The following is a 27225-nucleotide window of genomic DNA, read 5'->3' on the forward strand; positions in this document are numbered from 1 at the left end:
GTGTTGCCCAAGGGTCTGTGTTGGGACTGATTCTTTTACCTTGTATGTCACCAATTCGGCTGATGGCCAGAAAGCCATCAATTCCAAGTTTGTGGACGATATGAAGATAGATGGAGGGGGAGTTGGTTTGAGGAAGTAGAGAGGCTACAGAAGGATTTAGACAGATTAGGAGAATAACAAAGAAGTGACAGATGGAATACAGTGTTGGGAAGTGTCTGGTCATGCAGTTTGGTAAAAGAAATGAAAGGGCTGACTATTTACTAGATGGAGAGAAAATACAAAAAACTAAGGTGCAAAGAGACTTGGGAGTCCTTGTGCAGGATTCCCTAAAGGTTAATTTGCAGGTTGAGTCTGTGTTGAGGAAGTCAAGTGTTAATTAGCAAGCATTCCAAGAGGACTAGAATATAAAAGCAAGGATGTAATGCTGAGGCTTTATAAGGCACTGGCGAGGCCTCACTTGGAGTATTTGTGAGTAGTTTTGGGCCCTTTATCTAAGAAAGAATGTACTGAATTTGGAGAGTGTTCAGAGGAGGTTCACAAAATGATTCTGGGATTGAAAGGCTTATCATAAAAGGAGCGTTTGATGGCTCTGGGCCTGTATTCACCGGAATTCAAAAGAATGGAGGGAGGGGGAGGGATCTCATTGAAACCTATTGAATGTTGAAAAGCCTTGAGAGTGGATGTGCAGAGGATGTTTCCTATGGTGGGAAAGTCTAGCGCAGTCTCAGAATAGAGGGATGTCCATTTAGAACTGAGATGAGGAGGAACTCCTTTTCAGCCAAAGAGTGGTGAATCTATGAAATGCATTGCCACAGGTGGCTGTGGAAGCCAAATCATTATGTATATTTAAGGCAGAGGTTGATAGATCCTTGATTGGTTGGGGCATGAAGGGATACAGGGAGAAGGCAGGAGATTGAGGTTGAGAGGGAAATGGATCAGCCCTGATGTAATGGCGGAGCAGACTCATTGGGACAAATGTCATAATTCTGCTCCTGTATCTTATGTTCTAAGAACAGGGTTTGTAGCTGGATTTCTGGATTCTTAGTGTAGATTGCTGAGTTACTGCACTGGCATCTGGCTGTCAGAAGTATTAATGATTTTGAGCACATAGATTAAACCTCTTAGGCCTCTGCTGTAAGGAGAAATATAGTTTAGTTTGTGCTTTAAAAAGACCAAGTGTAACATTCTTGCTTTTGTATTCTGTACCACTGTTAACAAAGCTCAGAATCCTGGGTGCAGCTTAAATCTTTGTGGTTTCAGCAGCACCTTTAAAGTTGAATTATTTAGTTTACAAAGGCAACAAGATAAAACATCTAAGTTGAGGCTAATACACTACTCTTTGCTCCAGATTGTGACTCATCACCCTGCTCCCAACCCCAAGTCCTCGTCATCCAATGCTTAACACCTCTTATGCATGTCCAACATGACGGAAAGGTTGGTTATAGTCTTCAAGCCTCTTACTGTCTGGGCCATGTAAGCTATGTGGTGTAAATATAAAGAACAGGGCTTGGATGTGATTCAGAGAGCTGCTGGAGGAAGTGAATCCAAATCCTGAGAAGGAATGATAAGAGCAGAAGGGAGTAAGGAAGGGATGAAAAATATCTCCGAGTGCTAAGTATCTTATGTTTTGTCTGTCCTTAGCACTCTACACCTTGATATGAAGCCAATATCTTTTCATTAGTTTATTTTTATTTTTGTTCCCACAGGATCTAGAAAAGCTTTTTGATATTTACGGTATAAAGGTAGGTAAATCATTTAGAACCAGTAAAATCAATCAGCCATCTTAAACATTCCAGTGTTAACCCTAAATTCATAGACTAAGATAGGTGCGCCTCTGTGGTAACATTAAAAATTGGTAATGATTTGAGCCTAATTTTCAACTATGAAAAGAGCATACATGTACACTTTTGTAGTGGGACAGTTTGTTATCAATTTTTTGCAGATGTTGGTCCCTGCTTTAGATTGTTGTACCTTTTTAAAGCAGTTGAAATAACAAAATCTAGTTGCCAAGTCTTTAACTTCAGAGAAAATTTTCATCTGGCCAACCTCAACAGTTACTGTATTAGTCCCCAGTGAATGTAGTCAAGGGTCCTTGTACCTGTTTCACCTTTAGGCGTTCATCTTGCCTAAAGAAATTTCGTACAAGAAGTTACCAGCAGTTCTAAACTAATTTTCACAGACTAGTCACTACTAAATTGTCACAAAAACAGAAATAGATATATACATGAAAAGAGATAAATATAATTAAAACCAGTTGGGAAATATGTGAGGGAAGCAATAAAAATCATGATTGATATGCATATATAAAAGATGTAAGTGCTTAAGAGAGCATAGACAGTGAAAACATTTACATTTATATATTACAAGAACATCCCAAACAATTTACAGCAAATGGCACCCATGAACTGTCATATGCTAACAACCACTTAATCTGTTTTCAGTGATGCTGTCTAAGGGACGCCAGGATAAATTTCCTTGCTCTCCCTATGCTATTCGATCTTTTATATTCAACTTAGAAAATTGATAGGGTATTGGATTAAAGTCTTATCCAAAATATAGTAGAACAAATTTACCTTGTAGCAAGGCAGCCCTGAATGTAGCAGTGAAGTATTTGACTAGACAGTTGTGTTCATATCCTTGAAGTAGTACTTGAACTCACATCCTTCGACCTCAGAAGTGACCTTTCTGAGCCACAGTTTTGTTACTATCGTACACAATGTTACCATAGTAACAAAATTATGTTACATTTTTGTCCTTCCTGAATGGCATGTTTAATTTCCATTATCACTGATATTTGCTTATTTATTTAAGTATATAAATATGCCTAACTTATTTACAATCATAGAATTCATTTTCAGATAATAATCGGGGTATCAATACAAAATTACAACCACTTTAGATCTGTCACGTCTAAAGAGAGGACAACATTATTGCCCTGTAGCTATAGCAAGGAGCTTACTAGGTAGTAGATGAGTAAGTAAATAACTCAGTGTATCTGGAAACTAAGCTGTGATGATCCGGATATTGCAGGGATGTGATAAGTGTTCATCATTCATGCATTCTTAATTTGACTGTCCATCTTTAACTTCTAATATTGTCATGACCAACTGTAGTAATAACAGGTCATAATCTAATTGATGTTTCTGACATCTGACCACGTAGAAATTGGCTGTTTTACAAAGTTGCCGGAATTTTATAAAGCTGTTCCTTGGTTGTAAAGTGATTTGAGGCACCCTGAAGTTTTGAAAATTCCAAAGTAAATGCAATTCCTTTTAAACAGATTTGCCATTACAAAGACCATCATCGTCTTCTGAGGGGAACTTTACATGGGCTTTAAACATGACATCTTCAAATATTGCCAGTGCGTCATGCGCCTTTTTATGTATGATTCCATTGCCACAAGGGATTGAGACCACCATGAAGGAGCTCTGATTGGGACACCCTTCCATGGCCCTCAATCCTAAATCAACTTTGCTCTTTAGAAGATCCTTAAAATTCTTAATTTATAAAATAAAAACAAGGTTTATCTGACAACTCTTTGTTTGGCCATTCATACTGCAAATGGATCATCAAAATCATGTGTTAACTATGAGATCTATTTTGCAGCTGTCTCTTTTGAAGGAATTAATTGACAAACTTCTTCAAAATGGAATGGAGGATGTTCTGCAGCAGCTCACAAATTCAAGGAAAAGTAAGCCGAAAAGAAAAATCCATGAATTAAAAGTGAGTTCAATCAAGTTTAGTCTGAAGTGCATAGATTTTATTGGGATGGTGTCAAGAGGAGAATATACTCTCCTGTTTCTGATCATGGAAGTCCTATTCCATATGACTTTCTGTACATTTATTCTCTCTTATATAATGTACACTTCTACTGTTCCTTGTGCATTACTTATTAATGTTTTAAAATCAGTGGTCAATAGCAAACCAGTTTGTGAGGGATTATTTTCTGGGCTCTTCGACTTGATTATTAGTGTGCTATGTTGTTGGGTGCAGAGAGTCACTGTGTGCATGAGAAATGTTGCTCTATCCTATGACCCATGTAGTTAATGGCTGCCCCCTCAACGCAATGGGAGTTGAGCTTGTGGGTGGTGATCAGGGATGTTCCTCTAGTGGTCACCTACTTCCTTCTGCTTTTGTTTCTGCAAGTTCTCAGGGTCTTCTGTGAGATCCTAGAGCTCCAGATCACCGTACAGTTCTTCATCAGGCATTGGCTGCCCTCTTTTTGTATGGTTATGCAGCATGTATAATGAAGTCTCCACAGTTATTCAGATATATACTCCCCCAGACTTGTACAATTAAAGGAATCTCAATTTAAAAGACTAATGGCAATTTCTACTATAACTCTGATACTTTATATGACCCACTTATCTTGAACTATAGTGGTTGGAGAGTGAATTACTGTAAGTAACTAGGGAAAGTAGAACGTTCTTCCAGCATCCATCTCTCCAGGCAGTGCTAAAAGTGGAAAATGTCTGGCAGTCATTCCCAGCAATGGAGGTGTCCCATGCTTTTTGGAAGTGTGGCTGTGATCATGCCGAAATTTACCTGCTCTGCGACTATAATCAAGTTAAAGAATCAGCCTTGGTTCAATGAGAGTGGAGAAGAGTAGGTCAGTCCAGGCACAAGGAATACTTAATAATGAGATGCCAGCCTAGCGAAGCTGCAATACACGACTACATGCATACTGACAGTGAAACCAGCATGCAATAGATGGACAAAGCAATCTCACAACTTCTGGATGAGATCAAAGAGCTGCAGTGTTATTACATCCAGTCATGAATTCTGGTGGACAATTAAACAGGAGGAGTCTCCAGAAAACATCCCAAATAGTGGCAAGCCCCAACACATAAGATAAAATCTGAAGCTTTTGCAACCAGGTTTACTGAGAAGTGCAAATACCTCGGCCTCCTCTTTAAATCCCCATTGCCACACAAGCTAGTCTTCAGATCTTCAGTCTGGTTCAGAAATGTTCAACAGCAAAAGACCAGCTATTTTCGCATCTATACCACTGAAGACCAGTATTCCAGAACTAGTTGTGGCTCTAGCTAAGTTACAATAGAATAATAGCACTGCCTTCTATCTAATTATCTGACAATTTCCCCAGAGATTACCTATTTACAAGAGGAAAGACAAATCAAATATGGTTGATTACAGGCCATTCAGTCTATTCTCGGTCATCAACAAAAGAATGGAAGATGGCAATAACAATGCTATCAAGAGGCACTTTCTCACCAATAGCCTGATCAATAATGCCCAATCTGGATTTTACAAGACTACTTGGCTCCTTAGCTCATAATAATCTTGGTTGAAAGATCAGCCATTGCCTAAATGTTGTCTGGATTTTGCTGCACGTAAGCATGAGCTGCTTCATTTGCTGAGTTGCATATGGAATCAAAATACAACTTAGGCTAGAAGAAAGGTTATCAATGAAACAGCTGAAAATGTTTGGGCCAAGGACACTAACCTGAGGAAAACCCTGCAGTGACATCAGGGCTGGGATGATTGATCTTCAACAGCCACAACCATCTTCCTTTGCACAAAGTATGACTACAACCACTGGAATATTTCTCATTTGACGTCCATTAACTACATTTACATGAGGGTTTCTTGATGCCACACTCAGCCATATGTGACCTTAATGTTCAGGGCAAAGACCCTACCTCACTCCTTCAATTCAATATAGTGTCTGCCTCTATTTCCTTGAACAGTGCACTAGAGGTCACCCTAAAGAACTTGTCAGAAGTTGCTAGCATGCTGACCCTATGAAAGGATAACTAGAAGCTAAGGCTTTACTACAGGAGCATTTTGGTATTGATTAGAAAATTGTATCCGCCTACATGCAAAAGGCTCTTTCTTGGGTACCTAACAAATCTTGAGGCAATGTCCCCTAGTTCTAGTCTCACCTACCAATGGAAACAACTTTCCTACTTCTAGCTTATCTATCCCTTACAAAATTTTGTATGTTTCTATAAGATCCCCTCTCATTCTTCTGAACTCCAGAGAGTATAGTCCCAAGCGACTCATTCTCTCCTCATAGGTTAACCCCTTCATCCCTGGAATCAACCTGGTGAACCTCCTCTGCACTGCCTCCAAAGCCAGTATATCCTTCCTCAAGTATGGAGACCAGAACTGCATGCAGTACTCTAGGTGCAGCCTCACCAGTACCCTGTATAGTTGCAGCATGACCTCCCTGATCTTGAATTCAATCCCTCTATCAATGAAGGCCAACATTCTGTTTGCCTACTTAATAACCTGTTGTACCTGCAAGCCAACTTTTTGCAATTCATGCACAAGCACTCCCAAGTCCCTCTGCACAACAGCATGCTGCAATCTTTCACCATTTAAATAATAATCTGCTCTTCTATTACTGCTTCCAAAGTGGATGATCTCACATTTACCAACGTTGTATTCAATCTGCCAGACCTTGGCTCATTCATTCAACCTATCTGTATCCCTCTGCAGACTCTCCATATCCTCTGTAGAATTCGCTCTTCCATTCAGTGAAGTGTCATCAGCAAATTCTGCTACGCCACACTCAGTCCCCTGTTCCAAATCATCAATGTAAATGGTAAACAGCTGTGGGCCCCACACCGACCCCTGCAGCACCCCATTCACCACCGACTGCCAACCGGAGAAACACCCATTTATACCAACTCTCTGCCTTCTATCGGTTAACCAATCCACTATCCATGCCAGTACACTTCCTCCGACTCCATGCATCCTTATCTTATTTTTTAAGTCTCTTGTGCGGAGCCTTATCTAACACCTGGAAATCCAAGTATTCAACATCCACCTGTCCTCATTATGTCGTCAAAGAACTCCAGTAAGTTTTTCAAACAAGACCTGCCCTTTCTGAATCCATGCTGTGTCTGTCTAATGGAACCACTCCTTTCTAAATGTTTCGCTATTTCTTTCTTAATGACAGCTTCAAGCATTTTCCTGACTACAGACATTAAGCTAACTGGCCTATAGTTGCCCATTTTTTGCCTACATCAAATCCTGTCAAGTGCATTGTTTGCTGATGGTTGCATGCAGATTCAGGATGCCAGCACTGTTTACAAGTGTAGGATTGGATTACTTTGGATCTTTTGACGTGAAGAGCAGAAGGAGTACAGTGAAGAAGTATTGGGTCATTTTTATCTGTCTAGCTATGTGAGCTGTTCACATTGAAGTGACTTCTTCAGACAAAGATTCCTTTGTTAATACACTTTGATGTTTCATAGCAAGACAAGGACAGATTCACGGACTGCGCTGTGATAATGTGACAAATTTTGTTTGAGGTGAGCATAGGTTGCAAGAAACCATTAAGAAGTGGAATCATTCACAGATCAGAGATGTCCTTTTTTTCAAAAAGAAATTAAGTGGATTTTTAACACCTCATCCCCCTTCTCCCCCTCTCCATGGAATAACATGGGAGAGATTGATCAGGTCTGTGCCAAGGGTCCTGAATTCTACCATGAAGGTACAGAATCTTGACAAAGAGGGTTTTCACACCATCCTTTGTGAAGTAGAGGCTATTATCAAAGGTCATCCAATTACTAAAGCATCCTCTGATTCCAATGAGTTGGAAGCACTCGTACCCAACCATCTGTTGCTTCTGAAGACCTTACCACCTGGAGAGGTCCAAAAAGAGGACATTTATGCTCACCATAGAAGGAAGCCTGTCCAACACATGTCAAATTTGTTTTGGAAATGGTGGGTCAAGGAATACTTACCGCATTTACAGGAACATCAGAAATGGTCAGGTACAAAATGCTATTTCCTCCCATGAGATATTGTGCTTACAGTTGACGGCACAGCACTTTGAAACTCTTAGTTCGTGAGAAGAGTCATTCAATTCTTTCCAGACAGAAAAGGATTTGTATGGCCAGTGTGCATCCATAAAGATGCATCTTTGAGCCTCAATTTATATCAGCAAGAAGAAATTGGGATTGCAAGCTCAGAAAATCGGAAGTGTGAATAGTGCTTGGAAGGATCTGAACCTATTTTGTGTTGTAATGATTTCACCAAAAATGATTGTTAGTATAATCTACTTCAGGTAAGGTTTATGTGTAATAAAAAAGGTGCTAATCAAACCTATTTCTAGTATGTAGCCTTATCAGTTATTTAATAGTGATTTTAAATTAATATTATAACTTCAGTAACCCTTGTTCATTTTCCCTTAAAATGAATTTTTAGTTCTGCTTTTGATTCAGATGCAGGATTCACCTCTGAAGTACAACCTTGCCAGCCAATCTCTCTCTAATGAGCAAGAGGTGGTAAAGGAGTTTGACTTGGATGAACCAAATTCTACCCATCAGGATGAAGCTCATTTACTCTGGAGTGGAAGTGATTCATCCCATAGTGTAAGTGTAAGAGCAGAACAAAGAAAGAAATGTTAATTACTGTAAACTTTTATAAATCGTTAGTTTGTCTTCAACCGGAATATTGCTTCAGAATCCTGGAGAGGGTGCATTCAAGATATAGCGGGTGGATACTGGAAATGTGTGGCAGGTTTAAAGCAGATGTATACAGTCATCTTAAAGAAAGAGAAAGAATGGAGTAGGGGATGGCATGTTTTGTCTAAGGAGCTTATTTCAGAACTTAGATCAAGGCAGCTGACAGCAACCTGATGTTGAGACCCTTGAAGAAGAGGAAACCCAAAAGGACAAAGCTGGTAGAGTGGAAAGATCTGAGAGTAATTTTGAGTTCAGGGAGGTAATATGATTATAGATGTGTGTATTTAATATTTCACTTGTATTTGAATAATCTTGTAAATATATTGTTTGATTAAGTATTCTTTGTTTCAAATGTCTCGGAAAGATCAGATGAAGAAGAAGCTAAAAGTCCTTCTAGAAATATAGAAAAGACTTTGAGGCAAATAATGCGTAAATTAGACACATTAAAAATAATTAAAAATAATCAAAAAAGACTCGAAAAAAAATGACCAAAATGGAGATTATGCTTGATAAAATGACAAAGAGACAGGAAAAAATGGAAAAAAGAATTACGGACTTGGAAACTACAACGGAGGACATGGTTGAAAGAATGGACAAAATAGAAAATGAAAATGCTGCTTGGGCATCAGAAAGAAAACAATTTATGGAACAAATTGATAAGCTTGAAAATTTCAGTAGACGAAATAATATTAAAATTGTTGGACTTAAAGAAGATATAGAAGGAGAAGACCCAATAAATTTTTTTCAAAAATGGATCCCTGAAAAGTTGGAAATGGAAGGAGAAATTCCAATTGAGATCGAAAGGGCTCATAGATCCTTAAGGCCAAGACCTCGAGCTGATCAAAACCCACGATCAATTTTGATAAAATGCTTACGATACCAAGACAAAGAAAAGATCCTGAAGGCTGCTGCCCAAAGTGCCAAAAATAGAAACGGGCCATTGATGATAGCAGGAAAACCAGTCCTTTTTTACCCTGATATAAGTCACAACCTGTTGAAGAGGAAGAAGGAATTTAACCCAGTGAAAAAAGCCTTATGGGTAAAGGGTTACAAATTTACAATGCGTCATCCAGCAACACTGATAATTTTTTTGGAGGAAGGAAAAAAAATTTTTCCCGATTATCGAAAAGCGGAGGAGTTTGTACAAGATCTTCCATCTATTCGCTATGAAGATAGACCCAACGAACAGAATTGATGGACATTTATGGATATTATAGAAAAGGGGAGCAAAATTTTAGAAATACTAAATGAGAATGGTATTTCTTTTTTTTTTCTCTTCTTATACATATACGTTTTTGTGTTGCGGGGGGGCTGGGGAGCTTTGGATCGGTTACTGCGGGATTCACGTGTGTAATCATGGCGGTTGCCATGACCCGTACAGCAGAGGGGGGTAATGTTGTGTTATTTTTCCACAACATTAGTAGGGGGGTATTTTGTTTTTTTCTTTATATTTTAATTTTCTTCTATCTTTTAGCCTGGATGATTGGTGGGGACACACATAGCAACACGGAGATTTTTATAAAGATTTCCCAAGATACCATGAAAGTGGAAAGATTAGGTATTATTATAGATTGGAATAATATAATAAAAAAAAATAATGACTAATCTACTAAACTTTTTAAGTTTTAATGTTAATGGGCTTAATGGGCCAGTAAAAAGAAAAAGAATTTTAACATATATTAAAAAAATGAAAACAGATATAGCTTTTTTACAAGAAACTCATTTAACGGACACAGAACACCAGAAATTAAAAAGAGACTGGGTTGGAAATGTTATTGCAGCTTCATTTAATTCAAAGGCGAGAGGAGTTGCAATTTTGGTTAACAAAAATCTACCAATTAAAATACAAAACATATTAATTGATTCGGCGGGGAGATATCTAATTATACACTGTCAAATTTTTTCAGAACTATGGACCCTTATGAACATTTATGCACCAAATGAAAATGATGTAAAATTCATACAGGAGGTCTTTTTGAATTTGGCCAACGCACATGATAAAATATTAATAGGTGGAGATTTTAATTTTTGTCTAGATCCAGCTTTAGATAGATCAACAAAGGTTGTTACAAAATCAAAAGCAGTAAAATTAACTCTATCATTGATGAAAGACTTAAATCTGATTGATATATGGAGAAGAATTAATCCAAAAGAAAGAGATTATTCATTTTATTCAAATAGACATAAAACATACTCAAGGATAGACTTTTTCCTATTATCAACAAATATTCAAGATAGAGTGAAAAATGTGGAATATAAAGCAAGAATACTGTCAGATCATTCTCCTTTAATAATGACAATGATAATGACAGATAAAGAGGAATCAGTTTATAGGTGGAGATTTAATTCAATATTATTAAAACGTCAAGACTTTTGTGATTTTATGAAAAAACAGATTCAGTTCTTTTTAGATATAAATTCACATTCAGTTGATGATAAATTTATAGTGTGGGAAGCAATGAAGGCATACTTGAGAGGTCAGATAATAAGTTATACTTCTAAAATTAAGAAGGAATATATGATAGAAATAGATCAATTGGAAAAAGAGATTACGAAATTAGAAAAAGAATCCCAAAGAAATATGACAGAAGAAAAACGAAGACAACTCATTAACAAGAAGTTACAATATAATACGCTCCAAACATATCGAACGGAAAAAGCAATTATGAGAACTAAACAAAGATATTATGAACTAGGTGAAAGATCACATAAAGTTCTTGCATGGCAGCTAAAAACAGACCAGACTTCTAAAACAATAAATGCAATTCGAACAAGAGTAAATAAAATTACTTATAAACCTTTAGAAATTAATGAAGCTTTTAAGAATTTTTACTCTGAGTTGTACAAATCAGAATCACAAAATGACAATGTCAAGATAGAAAGGTTTCTATCACAAATAACTCTTCCAAAATTAAATACGGAAGAACAGAAGGGATTAGATATGCCTTTTACATTGAAAGAGGTCGAAGAAGCCCTAGGATCACTTCAAAGTAATAAATCTCCAGGAGAAGATGGTTTTCCGCCTGAATTCTATAAAAAGTTTAAAGATTTATTAATTCCTCCTCTTATGGAGTTAATACGCCAAGCGGAAAGAACGCATAAACTTCCAGAATCCTTTTCGACAGCCATTTTAATAGTATTGCCAAAAAAAGAGAGATCCTTTAAAGCCATCATCATATAGACCGATTTCTTTATTAAATACTGATTATAAAATAATAGCAAAAATCTTATCTAATAGATTATCTAAATGCTTACCAAAATTAGTACATATGGATCAAACAGGATTTATTAAAAATAGACAATCAGCAGATAATGTAACTCGCTTATTTAGTATAATTCATTTAGCACAGAAGAGGGAGGAAATGAGCGTGGCAGTTGCTTTAGATGCAGAAAAAGCATTTGATAGATTGGAGTGGGATTTTTTATTTAAGGTATTGGAAAAATACGGATTAGGAGTATCCTTTATAAAATGGATTAAAACCTTAAATACTAATCCCAAAGCTAAAGTAGTGACAAATGGTCAAATTTCAACACCATTTCAGTTAACAAGGTCAACTAGGCAAGGTTGTCCATTATCACCTGCTTTATTTGTGTTGGCGATAGAGCCATTAGCTGAACTGATCAGAATGGACCCAGATATTAAGGGTTTTAGAGTTAACCAAGAAGAATACAAGATCAACTTATTTGCTGATGATGTTCTACTTTATCTAACAAACCCATTGCAATCGTTGCGTAAATTATCCTATAGATTAGAAGAATATGGGAAAGTATCAGGTTACAAAATAAATTGGGACAAAAGTGAAATTTTACCTCTTACTAAAGGAGACTATAATCAATGTCGATCAATAACCCAGTTTAGATGGCCGGCAAATGGTATAAAATATTTAGGTATAAGAGTCGATAATGATATAAAGAACATATACAAATTAAATTATTTACCACTATTGAAAAAAATTCAAGAAGATCTTGATAAATGGATGGTATTACCAATAACATTAGTAGGTAGAGTAAATACCATAAAAATGAATATATTCCCTAGATTACAATACTTATTTCAATCACTACCAATACAATTACCCCAGAAGTTTTTTCAAGAGCTGAATAAATATGTGAGGAAGTTTCTTTGGAAAGGTAAGATGTCAAGAATATCATTGGAAAAATTGACATGGAAATTTGAGCTAGGAGGGTTACAACTTCCAAATTTTAAGAATTATTATAAAGCAAATCAACTTAGATTTATTGCATCCTTTTTTGAGAAAGACAAACTGGCGTGGATCAGAATAGAACTAGATAAAATAGGAGAAAACATACCAGAAGACTTTATATATAAATGGGAATCTAAATGGATACGGGAAAAGAAAGAATCTCCTATATTAAAACATTTGATTGATTTATGGAATAAGATAAATGTTGACGATGAGACAAAGAAATCCTTATTAGCAAAGAGATCTTTAATCCAAAATAGACTTATTCCTTTTACAATGGATAATCAACTTTTATATAATTGGTTTCAAAAAGGGATTAGATATATAGGAGATTGTTTTGAAGGAGGTATATTAATGTCATTTGATCAATTAAAGAATAAATATAAAGTATCAAACAACACTCTTTTTTGTTACTTTCAACTAAGGGCTTATTTAAGAGAAAAGCTAGGTCAAACAATGTTACTACCGAAACCCAATGAAATAGAAACTTTAATTCAAAAAGGAAAGATTAAAAAATTTATCTCTTGTATGTATAATTTGATTCAAAAACAGGCAATTAAACAAGGAGTCCATAAGTCAAGACAAAAATGGGAAAGTGATTTGAATATCAAAATTGAAGAAAAAAACTGGTCAAGACTATGTCTTGAGAGTATGACAAATACAATAAACGTTCGATTAAGATTAGTGCAATACAATTTTTTACATCAACTATATATTACACCACAAAAAATAAACAAATTAAACCCAAATCTATCTGATCAGTGTTTTCGATGTAACCAAGAAATTGGTACTTTTTTACATTCTACTTGGTCTTGCTCCAAAATTCAACCTTTTTGGACAAATTTAAGAGTTTTACTGGAACAAATCATTGGAATACAACTTCCACACAACCCAACATTACTTTTACTAGGTAATATTGAAGGGATAAAACCGATATCCAGATTGAATAAATATCAGAAAGAATTTATAAAAATTGCATTGGCAGTAGCCAAAAAAGCTATTGCAGTGACTTGGAAATCGGATACATATCTAAGTATAGATCGTTGGAAGAACGAAATTTATGGCTGTATTCCACTTGAAAAAATCACTTACAATTTAAGAGATAAATATGAAACATTTTTGAAAATTTGGCGCCCTTATTTACAAAAGACAGGATTAAATATATAGGTGCTCCGAAGATGAAATAATTGGTTACTTGGGGAAAGAAATAAATGCATACACTAAAGTTATTACGAACTCCGTGGAGCGTGTGGGGATCTTCCAATATCCAGGCATTCCTTTTTTTTTCTCTCTTTTTTTTTTTAGGGATGTTAGGGGGGAGGGGTTAAGGGGAGGGGGGCTGGGTAACATTTTTTTTTTCTCATACACTTTTATTTTGTAACTATTTGAAAACAATAAAAAAAGTTTAAAAAAAAAGTATTCTTTGAATTATATAATTCATTATGGTTATATGTAAAAAAAATACATGAATTGCATATGTCATCACGCTACCATGTGATACGTGTACGCCTAACTTAAAGTAAACACAAAGTTAGATTCATATTTCGGTCTCCCATGTTTTCCTTTGAATTAATTTAACATTTTGCAGTTACAAAACCTAACATTGGTGACAGGGTATTTTTAAAATGAACCCGAGACAACCATCAACCTATTGAAGTGCATTGAGATGCTTGAACTAAAAATAAAATGCAGTGAGGAATTGCAAGTTTAAAAAAAAAACACAAACCAGCACGTGCAGAGAGAGAGTGACATTAAAAAAAAAGCAGTAAACAGAAGAATTCAGGGTCTATAACAATGAGTGCCAGGTGATAATAACCATAAAAAAAGAGCAGAATGGCAACATTAGAAAGATTGTTAGATTTGATTCATCAAGTGATAACTGGCTCATGTATACTAAGCTAACTGAACAATTTTTTGAAGCAAATGAAACAGCCAATGAGAAACAAATACCAATTTGGCTGAGTGCATTTTGTTTGAAAGCATCCAGTTTGCTTCAAACTTTGACTGCTCCAACCAAACCAGCACAAGTGAGCTTTGCTGATATTGTGAAGGTAATGCATTAATGTTTAGAATCAAAATCATTTTTGATTGCGGAATGCTTTAGGCTTCATAAGTGAAATCAAAAAGAAGGGGAGTCCATTTCAGCATATGTGGCTGAGTTGAAGAGATTGTCTGAGCAATGTCAGTTCAGTAATGAGCTTAATGATGCACTGAGAGGCCATTTACTTTGTAGAATATTGCAAGAAAGAATTCAAAAACAGCCCCTAACTGCAGCACAACTCACATTTAAAAGAGCAATTAAAATTGCTGTTTCAATGGAAATGGCAATTGAGTTGCACTCAGGAATGAAATTGAGCATGGACAAAATTGCATTGTCTAAACAGAAACCAGCCTGGCCAAACGAGTTCTGGCAGGTACTCATAGTCACCAAACAAAGTGCTCTGATTACAATTTTTATGGGCAACATATCTGAGAAAGCTTCTGATATGTTAATCACACAGCTTTTGGGAAATAAGCTGGAAGAAAGTTCAAGGATATTCAGGAAAGTTGCAAGCATTCAGCTTTTGTGAATATAAAGAACCAGAACCAATTTTGTATGCAATTAAGTTATTGCATGAACTTCAAGTGGGAGACAAAAAGCTGCTTGTAAAAGTAGATGCAAAGACCAAACCTCAGCTGGATGAATGGAAGGCCAAAAAGAAAGGAGTCAATTGGAGATATAGAAACCAAGAGGAGAGATCAGATTGTAAAGAGAGCAATAGAAGGATTAATAAGAGAATACTCCAGTAAACTAAATGCACCTTCCCAAGGTCAAAATGCACAAACTAGAAAAAGAAAAGGGGATTAGAAAAAAGATGGCTACTGCTGTCAGAACCACTTCCTGCAGTCTCAGAGTCAACTCCTACAACCACCATAGAGGAGGTGCCAGAACCTGAGATTGCTTCATAGCTCCAGGTCTCACCTGCCAAGCAGATTGATTCCCCTTGTTGGGAAAGACTTTATCCCATAAGAGTACAAAAGCCTCCACTGTAATTACTGTAAATCTTTTGGCCTGAATTGGATAATTTAAAATTTACTGTGCTGTGGATGCCTGCATATAGAAGTTTTATTATATAGTATTCTGTGTATATACAAACGTTTGTAGTTGAGATGCGTTCTCTATTGAGCTGGAGTTTATAGCTAAGCAAGGGAGGAGTGTTGTATATTTAAAATTTCAGTAACATTTGAGTGATCTTGTAAATATATTCGATTAATCATTCTTTTTTATGTAATTCATTATGGTTATATGTTAAAAAAAATGTGAATTGCATACGTTATAACACTACCACATGATACGTGCATGCCTTGCTTAAAGTAAAACACTAAGTTCCGACTCCTGTGTCTTTTGAATTCGTTCAATGTTTTGAAGTTACAAAACATAACAATAGATGTTTGAGCCCATGTAAAGTTGTAACACTAATTAAATTCATTTTTAAATTCTCAGTTTGTTACACTTAGGGAGAGGTGGTTATGGGAAATGCAGAATAAGTCATACCTACTGCTTTTTGTTTGCATAATGCTCACGGTTACGTGGAGAGGAGGTGGCTGGGTACACTGCAGAGCTGAAAATGAACATTAACTACATTGCTAATCACAAAAGTACCATATTCCAAGATTGCAAAATCACACTTTGGTTGTGTTTCTAGAGTTTACATGAAATTCCGATAGTGTATACTTGCGCTTCTACCTAGCAAACCTGCATTATTGTCCATTGTTCGAGTGATAAAAACTAGGAAGAATAGGAATTGTTGCCCAATAAAGGGTCATCTTGCTACACACCAGTGATCACTCTGACTTACAAAATTCAGTATTATGCTTCATAAGAGTTCCATATATCTGAGAGAGCAAAGAGGGAGGTACAGTGGTTGGAAACCCAATTTGAGCCTGATGTGAGGGGATTGCCCAGAAATCAGGATCTCAAGGGTCCTTGGAAGGTCATGATGGTTTACACACAGGTATGGAGGAAAATTAAGTGTAGTAACTTTAAAAAAAAATAATTCAAGGAAATCTACGTGGGCTAAGATCTCAATTTTGGCCTGGGTTACTTAAGGGAGCTTTTAGGGGCTCCCCTTAAGTAGCACGGGAGCAGGGGCAGCAAAGCCCAGAAACATAATAATCCAGGAGTGACCAATAATTTAGTGCTTCATCAGAATGTTTTCCTAATTTCCCAGGCAGTGCTGCACAGAAGTTTTACTGGAGAGTGGGGGCATATGTGCATGTCTGATTGGTGCCTGTTGTAATTGGGCCACCAGTGAGAGAGAGCCTAGTGACCAGAAATTCCCAGAGTGGAGTGGCACTAAGTAGCTTAAAAGAGATCACAATCACTAATCCACTTGAGAGCTAAGAAGTACTTGAGGGCATAGTGCTAAATAACTCCCTCCCCTCAACACACACTTTTTGTGTTTAAGTTTCTGGGCTAATGGACCCACCATCCAAGGAAAAGGAATTTGGACATAAAATGACAGAAGAATTGAACTTTACATGGCCGCTACTGAATCAGTTCACATGGGCACCTCCAGCAAAATGAGATTTATCAATTTCACTGTTTCAATCTGTTGGATGCCATTGGGTTTTATGACAATTAAACTAACAAGTAACTATTTAAGTTAGTCCTTTCCAACATGTAGCCGATAAATTTGGTCATTCCTTTATCCAAAACAGCTTTAAACACCAAGTTAGCTCAATGTTCACAATACTCACTTTTGAGGCATTCCAGTTAATGACATTAACAGATTTGGATTCCCCATTATTCATTTTGATGCCAACACAGATTTTAAAGTGTAGCTGACAATGTAAAATCATGTGTTAATAATGATCACTAGGCTCCCAAGATGCTGCTTCTCAATCATTTTAAGTAGAATTCTTCAGGTATGATAGGTGCAATGAGTGAAATATTAGCAGTGTCAATTTATGAACAACACGTATTTTTATGAAGTTCAGGTGTCCATGAGCAACTCTAACTGCAACTTCTGGCATGAGCTTCCTTCACACATTTTTTCAGAAGCATTTCCTCACTTGCTACTAATTAATTAGTGCAAAGATATTGTTACAGACTATGTGGTATTGTGTCATGCAAAGACTTGCAATTTTAGAAGCTGGATACGCAAATCAAACATAAAACTAATTCAATACACATGAAATCAGATTACACCGGAAGTCATTTGTAGGTGGTCAAGTCCATTGGGAAATCACCACATCTTTGCACAACTGATATTTTCCTGACAATATATCATAATATCATAAAATATGCACCACACATTGGCATGAATTGGAGTATTTGGGTCAACATTAGATCTTCAATGAATACTCAACATGGTGATGAAGCATATGAACTCCTGCCTGAGGAGTGACCTGGATCTGCTCCAATTTACTTACTGTCACAACACGTCAACAGCAGATCCTATTTTATTGGCTCTTCACTCAGCTCTGGAATACACGGACAATAAAGATGCATTCAGCTCAGCATTCAATACTGTCATCCACTTGAAACTCATTCCCAAGCTCCATGACCTGGGCCTTGATACAATTGAATCCTCGATTTCCTCACTAGCGGACCACAGTCAATATGTATTGGCAACAACATCTCCTCCACAATCTACAATCAACGTGCTCCTGAAATGGCAGAGATAACTTCACTCACCACAACTATAAACTGATTCTACAACCTACACATTCACTTTCAAGGACACTTTACAACTCATGTTCATCGTATTTTTTTTATTTGCACAATGTCTTCTTTTGCACATTGCTTGTTTGTCAGAATTCATTTATGTGTAATCTTCATAAATTGTATTGTGTTTCTTTGTTCTATTGTAAATGCCTGCTAGAAAATGAATCTCAAGGTAGTATATGTTGACATATACATTGGTAATAAATTTTTCTTTGACAACATTTGTCAAAACAAAATGCTAGGAGCATGTGATGCTGAAATTACTACGGAGAAATCAATTAAACCAAGCGGGGCTGCAAGTGGAAATATTAGGATTCACATCATGATATTCTCATCAGTGTGCACACAGTGGCCTGAATAGCCTGTTTCCCTGCTGTGTGATTCTATAAGGGATCTTCACATTGATGCCTCACGCTCATTTGTTACTATCCCTTGATCGTCTTGCAGGGGATTGGAGCCATTTGTGGCATGGATTCATTCGGGCAGACAGTCACCGTGCTTTTTTTGTCCTTGTGTTTACCCTCACATTCACAGCAATCTTCCACGCAGCTGCTCTGTGGCTCCCAGGTCTGACAACCTCCTCAGTGATTAAAGCAGCAAAGATCTGTACAATCCTATTTTCATGCACAATTCTAGAGCTAAATCATTGGTTTTATTATATATCCAGCCAATTTTAAGTTTTTTTTTTAAAGTGACTTGATTGGCTTTTATCAATACATAGACACTGTTTGGCATACAAGAAAACAATGAAATCTAGCTTCTGTCCAGCACTTTGGATTTACAGTATTCATTGTTTTTGTTCTCTGGTTACACAGGAAGTGTCTGAGAGTTTGAGTAATAAGGGTAAGGAAGGCAGCTCTGGAAATTTGGAAGCAGTTGATGATGAAGCCAGTGACAAATCGCCAGATCCCGAGAAGAGTGGTTCACATCTTGATGGAGCCTTGTCTGATAACCAGACCATGACAAGTACAACCAAGGTGGGCCACATTCCATTGTTATACAGACTGGCATGAACCCAGTTATCTTATGACTAAGTGAAAAAGGGCAACAGGTGCATGCTATGATGAACTGGACTACTGATTATACAAATACTAGATGTCTAAGCCTGAAATGTCTACTGGGTCAGGAGGTCAGTAGAACCCTTGATACAATAAGATCTAAAACATTTAACAAAGCAGGAATTTCATCCTTACCAAAGTGCCCTCATAGCAGAAAGTGACTACAGCTATCTCCAAATCCCCACACCACCAAGTACATTCCAAGCCTTATTCCACTTGACATGCAATGTGATTTATCCACACTTACCCCCATCCCAATCCTCTATCTGATCTCACATCTCGTCCAAAGATCCCTATTCAGTCCTTGGTTCCTGAAAATACTTACCCAGGGATTGTTGTGTCACTACCAGGAGTGCAAAGGTGGCTCATATAAAAGTGAATCTTAAAACATTCCTCATGCACTACATGTTATTCAGAGGATGCTGTATTGTGCTGTGTTTGATACCATATTACACGTTAGAGATAGCACAGCACTTTTGCTCTACCTTTCCCATCTGAAGGATCTGTAGGTGTGAATGATCTGGGATATTCTGAGATTCTAATGATCGCCCTCTAACATTCAACTTTCAAGTAAGGTGTGATTAATCATGTGGGGACCTGAAATTCCATTGTAATATCCATGGAAACGGTGTAAGTGGTTGCATTCAGCCATTTACACCATTCTGTTGGAGGTTTTGAGTCTTGCTGTGAGTTACTAGGGAAACCTGCATAAACACTGCCTAATTTCTGGGCTGCATTACCTAATATTTATTTTAAATGTGTTAAAATAACCTGTTTGTAACTTTCCATATTATCTTGCTTCTTTGTGCAACATATAAGCTTTCCTTTGTTTCTCCCTAAACAGATGAAATCAAAGCCAAGGAGACAGAAAAGCAAGCAGGCCTCGATAGTAAGTATCCACACTTACTGCTAATTACCAATACACGCTCGTCTAACCTTCTCTGCCTCCCACAGCTTCACTGAATCATAATCAAAAGTTAAAAACTTGGAAGGGAAACTTGACTTTGATCGTTGGTGCTAAAAGTATGCAAGAGCATTAGTTCTCCACACAAAGAATTGCTACATGATTTTAGAATTTACTGTGTGGGGGTGAGTGAAATCAGTGATCAATAGATTCACGTTTCTTTACCAGTAGTTACAAAGAGAACTTTCTCCTATCTATCTGCAATTGATCTTGGCAATATAGACAAGTGTGGTTTCATCTATTTTGGCCTGAAGTAATATTAAAGAACACTTCCTAAAATGGTGAGAAATCATGACCTTTTACTGATCCTGGAAGTCCCAACACACAAGTTATCAAATGCCAGCAGACAATGCAATAGAGAGATGATGGAGCTTTGGTCTTTACCTAAAGGGAGCTGGAATACAAAGGAGAGCAAGTCTTGATTTCTTTGGAGCCATGGCCAGATGCACTGGTCTGCTGCAGATAGTTTTGAGCATTGCAGCTAAGGATATATTGGAGGGGTACATATGGATTCATCTGAAATATCCTTGGGCATAAGGATCGGCTTGAAGTGTTTAAAACGCGAAGTCAACTTGACAGAATAGATATGCCAGGAAATGATTGCCTGTGTCAGGAAACTCAACACCAGGACATCGTCTTGAAGTGAATATAGGGTACTTATCTAAAGTAAAAGCATGCAGAAATCTGGAATTTCCTAGTTTGGGTGTTTGAGAATACATATTGGGGATTAATTAAGTGAAGGCTATAGGGTCCCAGGGACTATTAAGAAACAAATATGATGTAGAAGTCCAAAGATCCCTGAAGCTTGGAGCACAGAAAGATACCATGGCAAAGAAGGCTCTTGTGATAATTGTCTTCTTTGGCTGTGACATAGAAAATTTAATTAGGCAGGAGCTAGAATATTGTGTACATTCTCATCACTATAATAGAGGAAGAATGCGATTTCACTGAGGAAGTGCTGAAGACTCATCAGAATATTACCTGGGATAGAATGTTTCTGGTAATGAGGAGAGACTTGAAAGGTTGGACTTGTTTCCCTTGTGGCAGAGATGGCTGAAGGGAAACATTATAGAGGTACACAAAGGTCACAGCTCTAAGCGTCGACTGCTTATTCCTCCCTATAGAATGCTACCTGACCTGCTGAGTTCCAGTAAGATGGTGGCACGCTCATTTGCCGCAGCTTCTATGGGGTCAACCAAAGGTGTTATTGTCTTTTTTAAATGTATTTTTTACGATTGCAAGACTCTGCTAGACTTTAAGAACTTAAAGTACTGCAGGTCTACCGCATCAGTACATTGCTCATCGCCAGAGAAGCTGAAGGAGCTGGACTCAGTGCAGACCATGATGCTGCCTACAACGGAGAAGCATCGGTGTGTAGTCTATCAGCAAGTGAACATCTTAGTGGCTTTCTTGTGTTCGCAAAAGACTCTGTTGGACATTGGTGGTGTGGAATGTTATTGGTTTCTTGGCAAACAGTGGGGGAGTTGTGAGGCCTCAGTTGTAGTGAGGACTAGACCTCAAGCCATGGTGTCACCTGTCTGCAGCTGCCTGGAGGCATCAGAGTTGGGTGCCTCACTGGAGTGCCAAAGGCGGCATGGTATGGCATCCATGCTGGAATCAGTGTTCAGCAGAAGACAAGCTGTACCGTGTTCAACGGCAGACTGCTGCAAACGTTCATGAACTCAGGGACTTGGACTATTTTTTTTCTGTGGCTGTATTTTACTGATATCTTATATGTGCTATGTGTGCCTTGTGCTGCGAATGGTTTTGGTGCTGTGTTTTGCACCTTGGCCCTGGAGTAACGCTGTTTTGTTTGGCTGTATTCGTGTATGGTTGAATATTAATTAAATCTGAACTTGAACTCCTCCAATATTTTGTGTGTGTTGCTCTGGAGAATCTCAAAGTTCAAAGTACATTTATTATCAAAGTATTATACAAGAGTCAGATTCATCTCCTCACAAGCAACCACAAAACATATAAACCAAATAGAATCCATATAAAAGATCGTTGAATACCCAATGTGCAGAGAGAGTAAAAAAGATCATGCAAACAATAAAAGCAAGCGAATAGCATTCTGAGCTGAAGTCCACAAAGAGAGTCCGAGACTCATAGTTCAGTGCAGAGGTGAGTAAACATCACAGAGCAGCAAACTGAACCAGCTTATCCCTCACCTTAACCTTTTCAATCTGGCCCAGAGCCAAAATCAGCATCTAAACATCTGGTTCAGTTGCCTCAATCTGCTCTGGGGCCTGGACCCATCGCCTCGATTTGGCCCATACCCGACCTTTCCAATTCAGCAAGGCGCTTAAATCGATCGGACCTCGGGTCTTCCTTGCTCTCGGTGACTTACTGTCTTACCTCGGTTCCACCACATTGAATTGACACCGGATCCAAAGGGAAATTACAGACTATTACTTAAGATGATTGTTTGCCAAAAAATGTATGATTAACAAAGTATTTAGTTGTTTTCCATGCTTCATTAGCCAGCAGCCAGAAGTCGTTGAGATTCAACAGCACCATCCTAAACCTCTCATGTGTATAAGTTGAACAAATGTTAAGAAAATTTTCCCCATTGCAGATGTAACTTAGAACAGAGGACATAATATGATGTTTAGAGTCAATATGAGGAAGAATTATTTTTTTCACCCAAAAGGTCGTTGAAGTCTAGAACACACTGCTTAAGAAGTGGTAGAAGCAAACAGTCTCAAAACATTTGAGTAGAAGAGTATGTGACTCTGGGACAAAGACTGTTGACACTCCAATCAACTGGCATTTTTGGCAGTGAATCAATACATTTCTTTTGCGAAGACTTATCAAGGAATGTGAAGCCAAGGTGAAATAATGTAACTGAATAACCACTTTCAAAGAGCTCAAAGGCTTTTACCTGTATCTATCTTTCTGTGTCCTTTGGGGAGGGAATCAAGCTTTAAAGATGTGTTCATTAGTAAATTTGTGTGACCTTACATTCTTCAAATTACAGATAAATAGTCACAGAATATATAACATTCCCAATGTCAATCTTGCAAATTTTCCTGCATAAAAAGTAAGCAGTAGTCAGATCAAGTAATGCTCTGAATACAGTTTTGGGGGGGGGGGGGGTCACATTAGTACCATGAAAACAATTCTAATCTTAGTGAGTGAGTGAGTGAGGCCTCCGTTGGTTGAGGTCAACCACGAATTTTGCGGCCTAGCTGCATATGTGGTACGCAAACCAGGACAGAACAAATTAAGAGCAAGCTGTTGCTCATGCAGCAGATTCCCCCTCTCCATGTAGCTGATAAATCCAGTGGATGGCAGAGACCGATACAGTTTGGCACATGTGGCAACGCAGGAATTGTCTGTCAGACTGCCTTAGGGACTACAGCTCCGGACTTTTCCTCAGGGTTTATTTCCGAAGCCTTCCTCGTGAGTGGGTATAGCTGCAAGGCAGCGAGGTTTGAGATCAGAGTCTTCCTTCTCCTGGTTGAACTGCCAACCACAGCTGACAAGCCCCATTTGCCCAAAGTGACTGTTTTTAAGGAGCCAGTAACCCTCCTTTGCCCTTCTGGCAGTAGCAATGATTCCACTGGGCATAGTAGCTAGGCCACGAGTTAACACCAGGAGCTAGACTTGTTTGTCAGAAATTATTTGAAATGCATGCCCTTAGGTGCATTTAATAGGTAATGGGAGTGTATCTCCACTACCCCCTTGCTGGCTCTGACAACTTTAAGAACCACTATGCAATCCTAAAAATTTAAGGAACCAGACATTTCCCTGGTAGACCCAAAATTTAATTCCTTTTGAATGAAATCCTATTAAATCCTATTCTTTTCTGTTTATATAGTAAGAATTGGGAAAAATCATATCATTAAGAGAAGGTTACAATGTTCATACCAAGCCATTTTGGGAGAACAAAATCCATTGTTTTAATATACACTGCGATACAAAGGAAAACTTCATTGTTATTACAAAAACACAAATTGTTGTTAGGCGTTCACAGGTAGATGAAAGTTGTCCTACAACTAATTTACATTTTTGATCGTTTAAATAAACAGCAGCATTATTAAAAAAATGTTCAAATATCACAGTCCCAGTTCATGAGTTATGAACAGTGATACTTTAAAGTGATACTTTTAAATGTGCCACTACTATCACTTATCTCTTCTAATGTTTAATGGATGAGCATTGTAACATGGTAGTTAATAAAAGGAGAAAAATAACGCTGAAAACTTTACAAACTGGTCGAGGCATTTTGATTAGATGCAAACCTAGTAGACAATGCCTCACTGCTAATAACTTGCTGGTGAATTAAACCTCATCTCTTTCCTCCAATCACACAGGATCAGTCATATGCCCACACAGATCCACAATCTGGTAGACATCTGGGAAAGTAATCTACTTCTTTCAGTTCACCGATTCAAGTGTGTAGTGTCCTGTGAAGCTTTAATAATCGGACTTCAAGGTGAACCTGTAGCTCCTGGCACTCAGGCACAGAGACAGACTTCTTTTAAAAAGAAAGTATTGCACTGGTATGGATTTGTAAAATCAAACTACAGCAATCAGCAACTGATTGCCTTTAGTAATGCAATAAGCTAAAATAAATATTGTACAAAATGTGGAATTGTAAATGGAAATGATAAATGGGGAGCAAATAAATGAAAACTAAAGGATTATGCAAATATTAAACATGATTTGGACTCTTTGAATTACATGAACAGAGTCATTATTTAATATTCATTGAAAATACAGTCAATAAGTTCATGATCTTGCAGCAAAATGTAAGAAATGGGTATGTTGCAGTATTATGGAACAAATATATACCTTACTCCCAATATTGCCTCAGGAGTGAAGGCTGACAATTAGCAAATATTGACACAAGTTTCAAACTAGACTTCAAATTAGGCTGTTTGATTATTAATATATGTATGCTTAATGGAAACATATGAAATTCGTTTGCAGGGTGTTACAGAGACTTTCACCATTCTATTATATTATGCTGTAGTAATCGGTACATAGATTAAGCAGTGATTCCCTATATAGCAGTCCCTAGCAATGATCATACTTCATCTCTGTGCATTCTTCCTGATGCCAAATTGTGGAGTTTTCACTTTTACTTTTCCTGTATCATTCCTCGACACATCAAATACGTCCTCCCATTTGCCAGCCCAGAGCACATAACCGATACTTACAGTGCCCCTTGGAAGTTTTCATGTTTTACAACATTGAATCACAGTAGATTTAATTTGGCTTTTTTTGACAATGATTACTTCACTCTTGTGTCAAAGTGAAAATAAACTTCTACAAATTGGTCTAAATTTGTTAAAATCATTAAGCACAAATCAGCCCCTTCAAGTCAGTATTTAGTAGATGCACCTTTGGCAGCAATTACAGCCTTGAGTCTGTGTGGATAGGTTTCTATTGGCTTTGCACATCTGGACACTGCAATTTTTCTCTATTCTTTTTACAAAACTGCTCAAGCCCTGTCAGATTGCATGGGGATCATGAGTGATCAGCTCTTTCCAAAGCCACAAATTCTCAATTGGATTGAGGTCTGGACTCTGACTTGGCCACTCTGGGACATTAACTTTGTTGTTATTAAGCCATTCCTTGGTAGTTTTGGCTTTATGCTTGGGGGTTCATCATCCTGCTAGAAAGCAAATCTTCTCCCAAGTTGCAGTTCTCTTGCAGATTGCATCAGGTTTTCTTCCAGGATTTCCCTGAATTTTGTTGCATTCATTTTACTCTCTACCTTCACAAGCCTTCCAGGCCTGCTGCAGTGAAGCATCTCAACAGCATGATGTAGCCACCACCTTATTGATGGTGTGTGTTTGATGATGTATGATGTTTGGCTTACGTCAAACATAGCATTTAGTCTGATGGACAAAAGGCTGAATTTTGGTTTAATCAGATCATAGAACATTCTTCCAGCTGACTTCAGAGTCTCCCACATGCCTTCTGGCAAACTCTAGCTGAGATTTCATGTGAGTTTTTTCTCTTTGTCATTCTCCCATAAAGCTGTGACTGGTGAAGCACCCGGGCAACAGTTGTTGTATGCGCGGTCTCTCCCATCTCAACCACTGAAGCTTGTAACCTCCTCCAGAGTTGTCATGTGTTTCTTGGTGACCTCCCTCACTAGTCCCATTCTTGTGATGGCCTGCTCTAGGCAGATTTACAGATGTGCCATATTCTTTCCATTGCTTGATGATTGACTTAACTGTACTCCAAGGGATATTCAATGACTTGGAAATTTTGCATCTATCTCCTGACTTGTGCTTTTGACTAACCTTTTCATGGAGGTGCTTGGAGTGTTCTGTTGTCTTCATGGTTTAGCTTTTGCCAGGGTACTAACTCACCTGTAAATGGACCTTCCATATACAGGTGTACTTTTACTACAATCAATTGAAACACCTTGACTGCACACAGGTGATCTCCATCTAACTAATTATGTGACTTCTAAATTTAATTAGCTGCACCAGAGATGACTTGGTATGTTATTTAAAAGGGGGAAGGGTGAATACTTATACAATTAATTAATGTGTGTTTTATATTTGTAATTCATTTAGATCACTTTGCAGAGGTCTGTTTCCTCTTTAACATGAAAGTCTTTTTCTGTTTATCAGCGTCAAAAAAGCCAAATTAAATCCAATGTAATTCAATGTTGTAAAACAATAAAACATGAAAACTTCCAAGGGGGTATGGGGGGTGAATCATTTCTATAGGTGTTATATGATTTTCTATCCATGGACAGTGAGTATGCAAAGTCCCACTAGTCATGCCATTGACCAAGGAATATTGTAAAGTTGCTCAATCATAAAATTTACTCCAGAATTTCTAATTCTTTCATTTTAAGCATACACCTTAACTTATGGAT

The 27225-nt window shown here is 37.6% G+C and overlaps 1 protein-coding gene across 1 annotated transcript in view; it reads left to right on the forward strand.

The window, feature by feature from the left end:
- Nucleotides 1–27225, forward strand: part of col7a1l (collagen type VII alpha 1-like) — a 420731-nt gene that overhangs the window by 238204 nt on the left and 155302 nt on the right. Inside the window, exons 65-69 of the mRNA XM_073066798.1 lie at nt 1707–1742; nt 3607–3723; nt 8196–8345; nt 19169–19330; nt 20256–20300. Coding sequence (XP_072922899.1) covers nt 1707–1742; nt 3607–3723; nt 8196–8345; nt 19169–19330; nt 20256–20300 — 510 coding nt within the window. The remainder of the gene's footprint in view (nt 1–1706; nt 1743–3606; nt 3724–8195; nt 8346–19168; nt 19331–20255; nt 20301–27225) is intronic.

The sequence above is a fragment of the Hemitrygon akajei genome, chromosome 14, assembly GCF_048418815.1.
Source record: "Hemitrygon akajei chromosome 14, sHemAka1.3, whole genome shotgun sequence".
In the NCBI taxonomy this organism is placed as follows: domain Eukaryota; kingdom Metazoa; phylum Chordata; class Chondrichthyes; order Myliobatiformes; family Dasyatidae; genus Hemitrygon; species Hemitrygon akajei.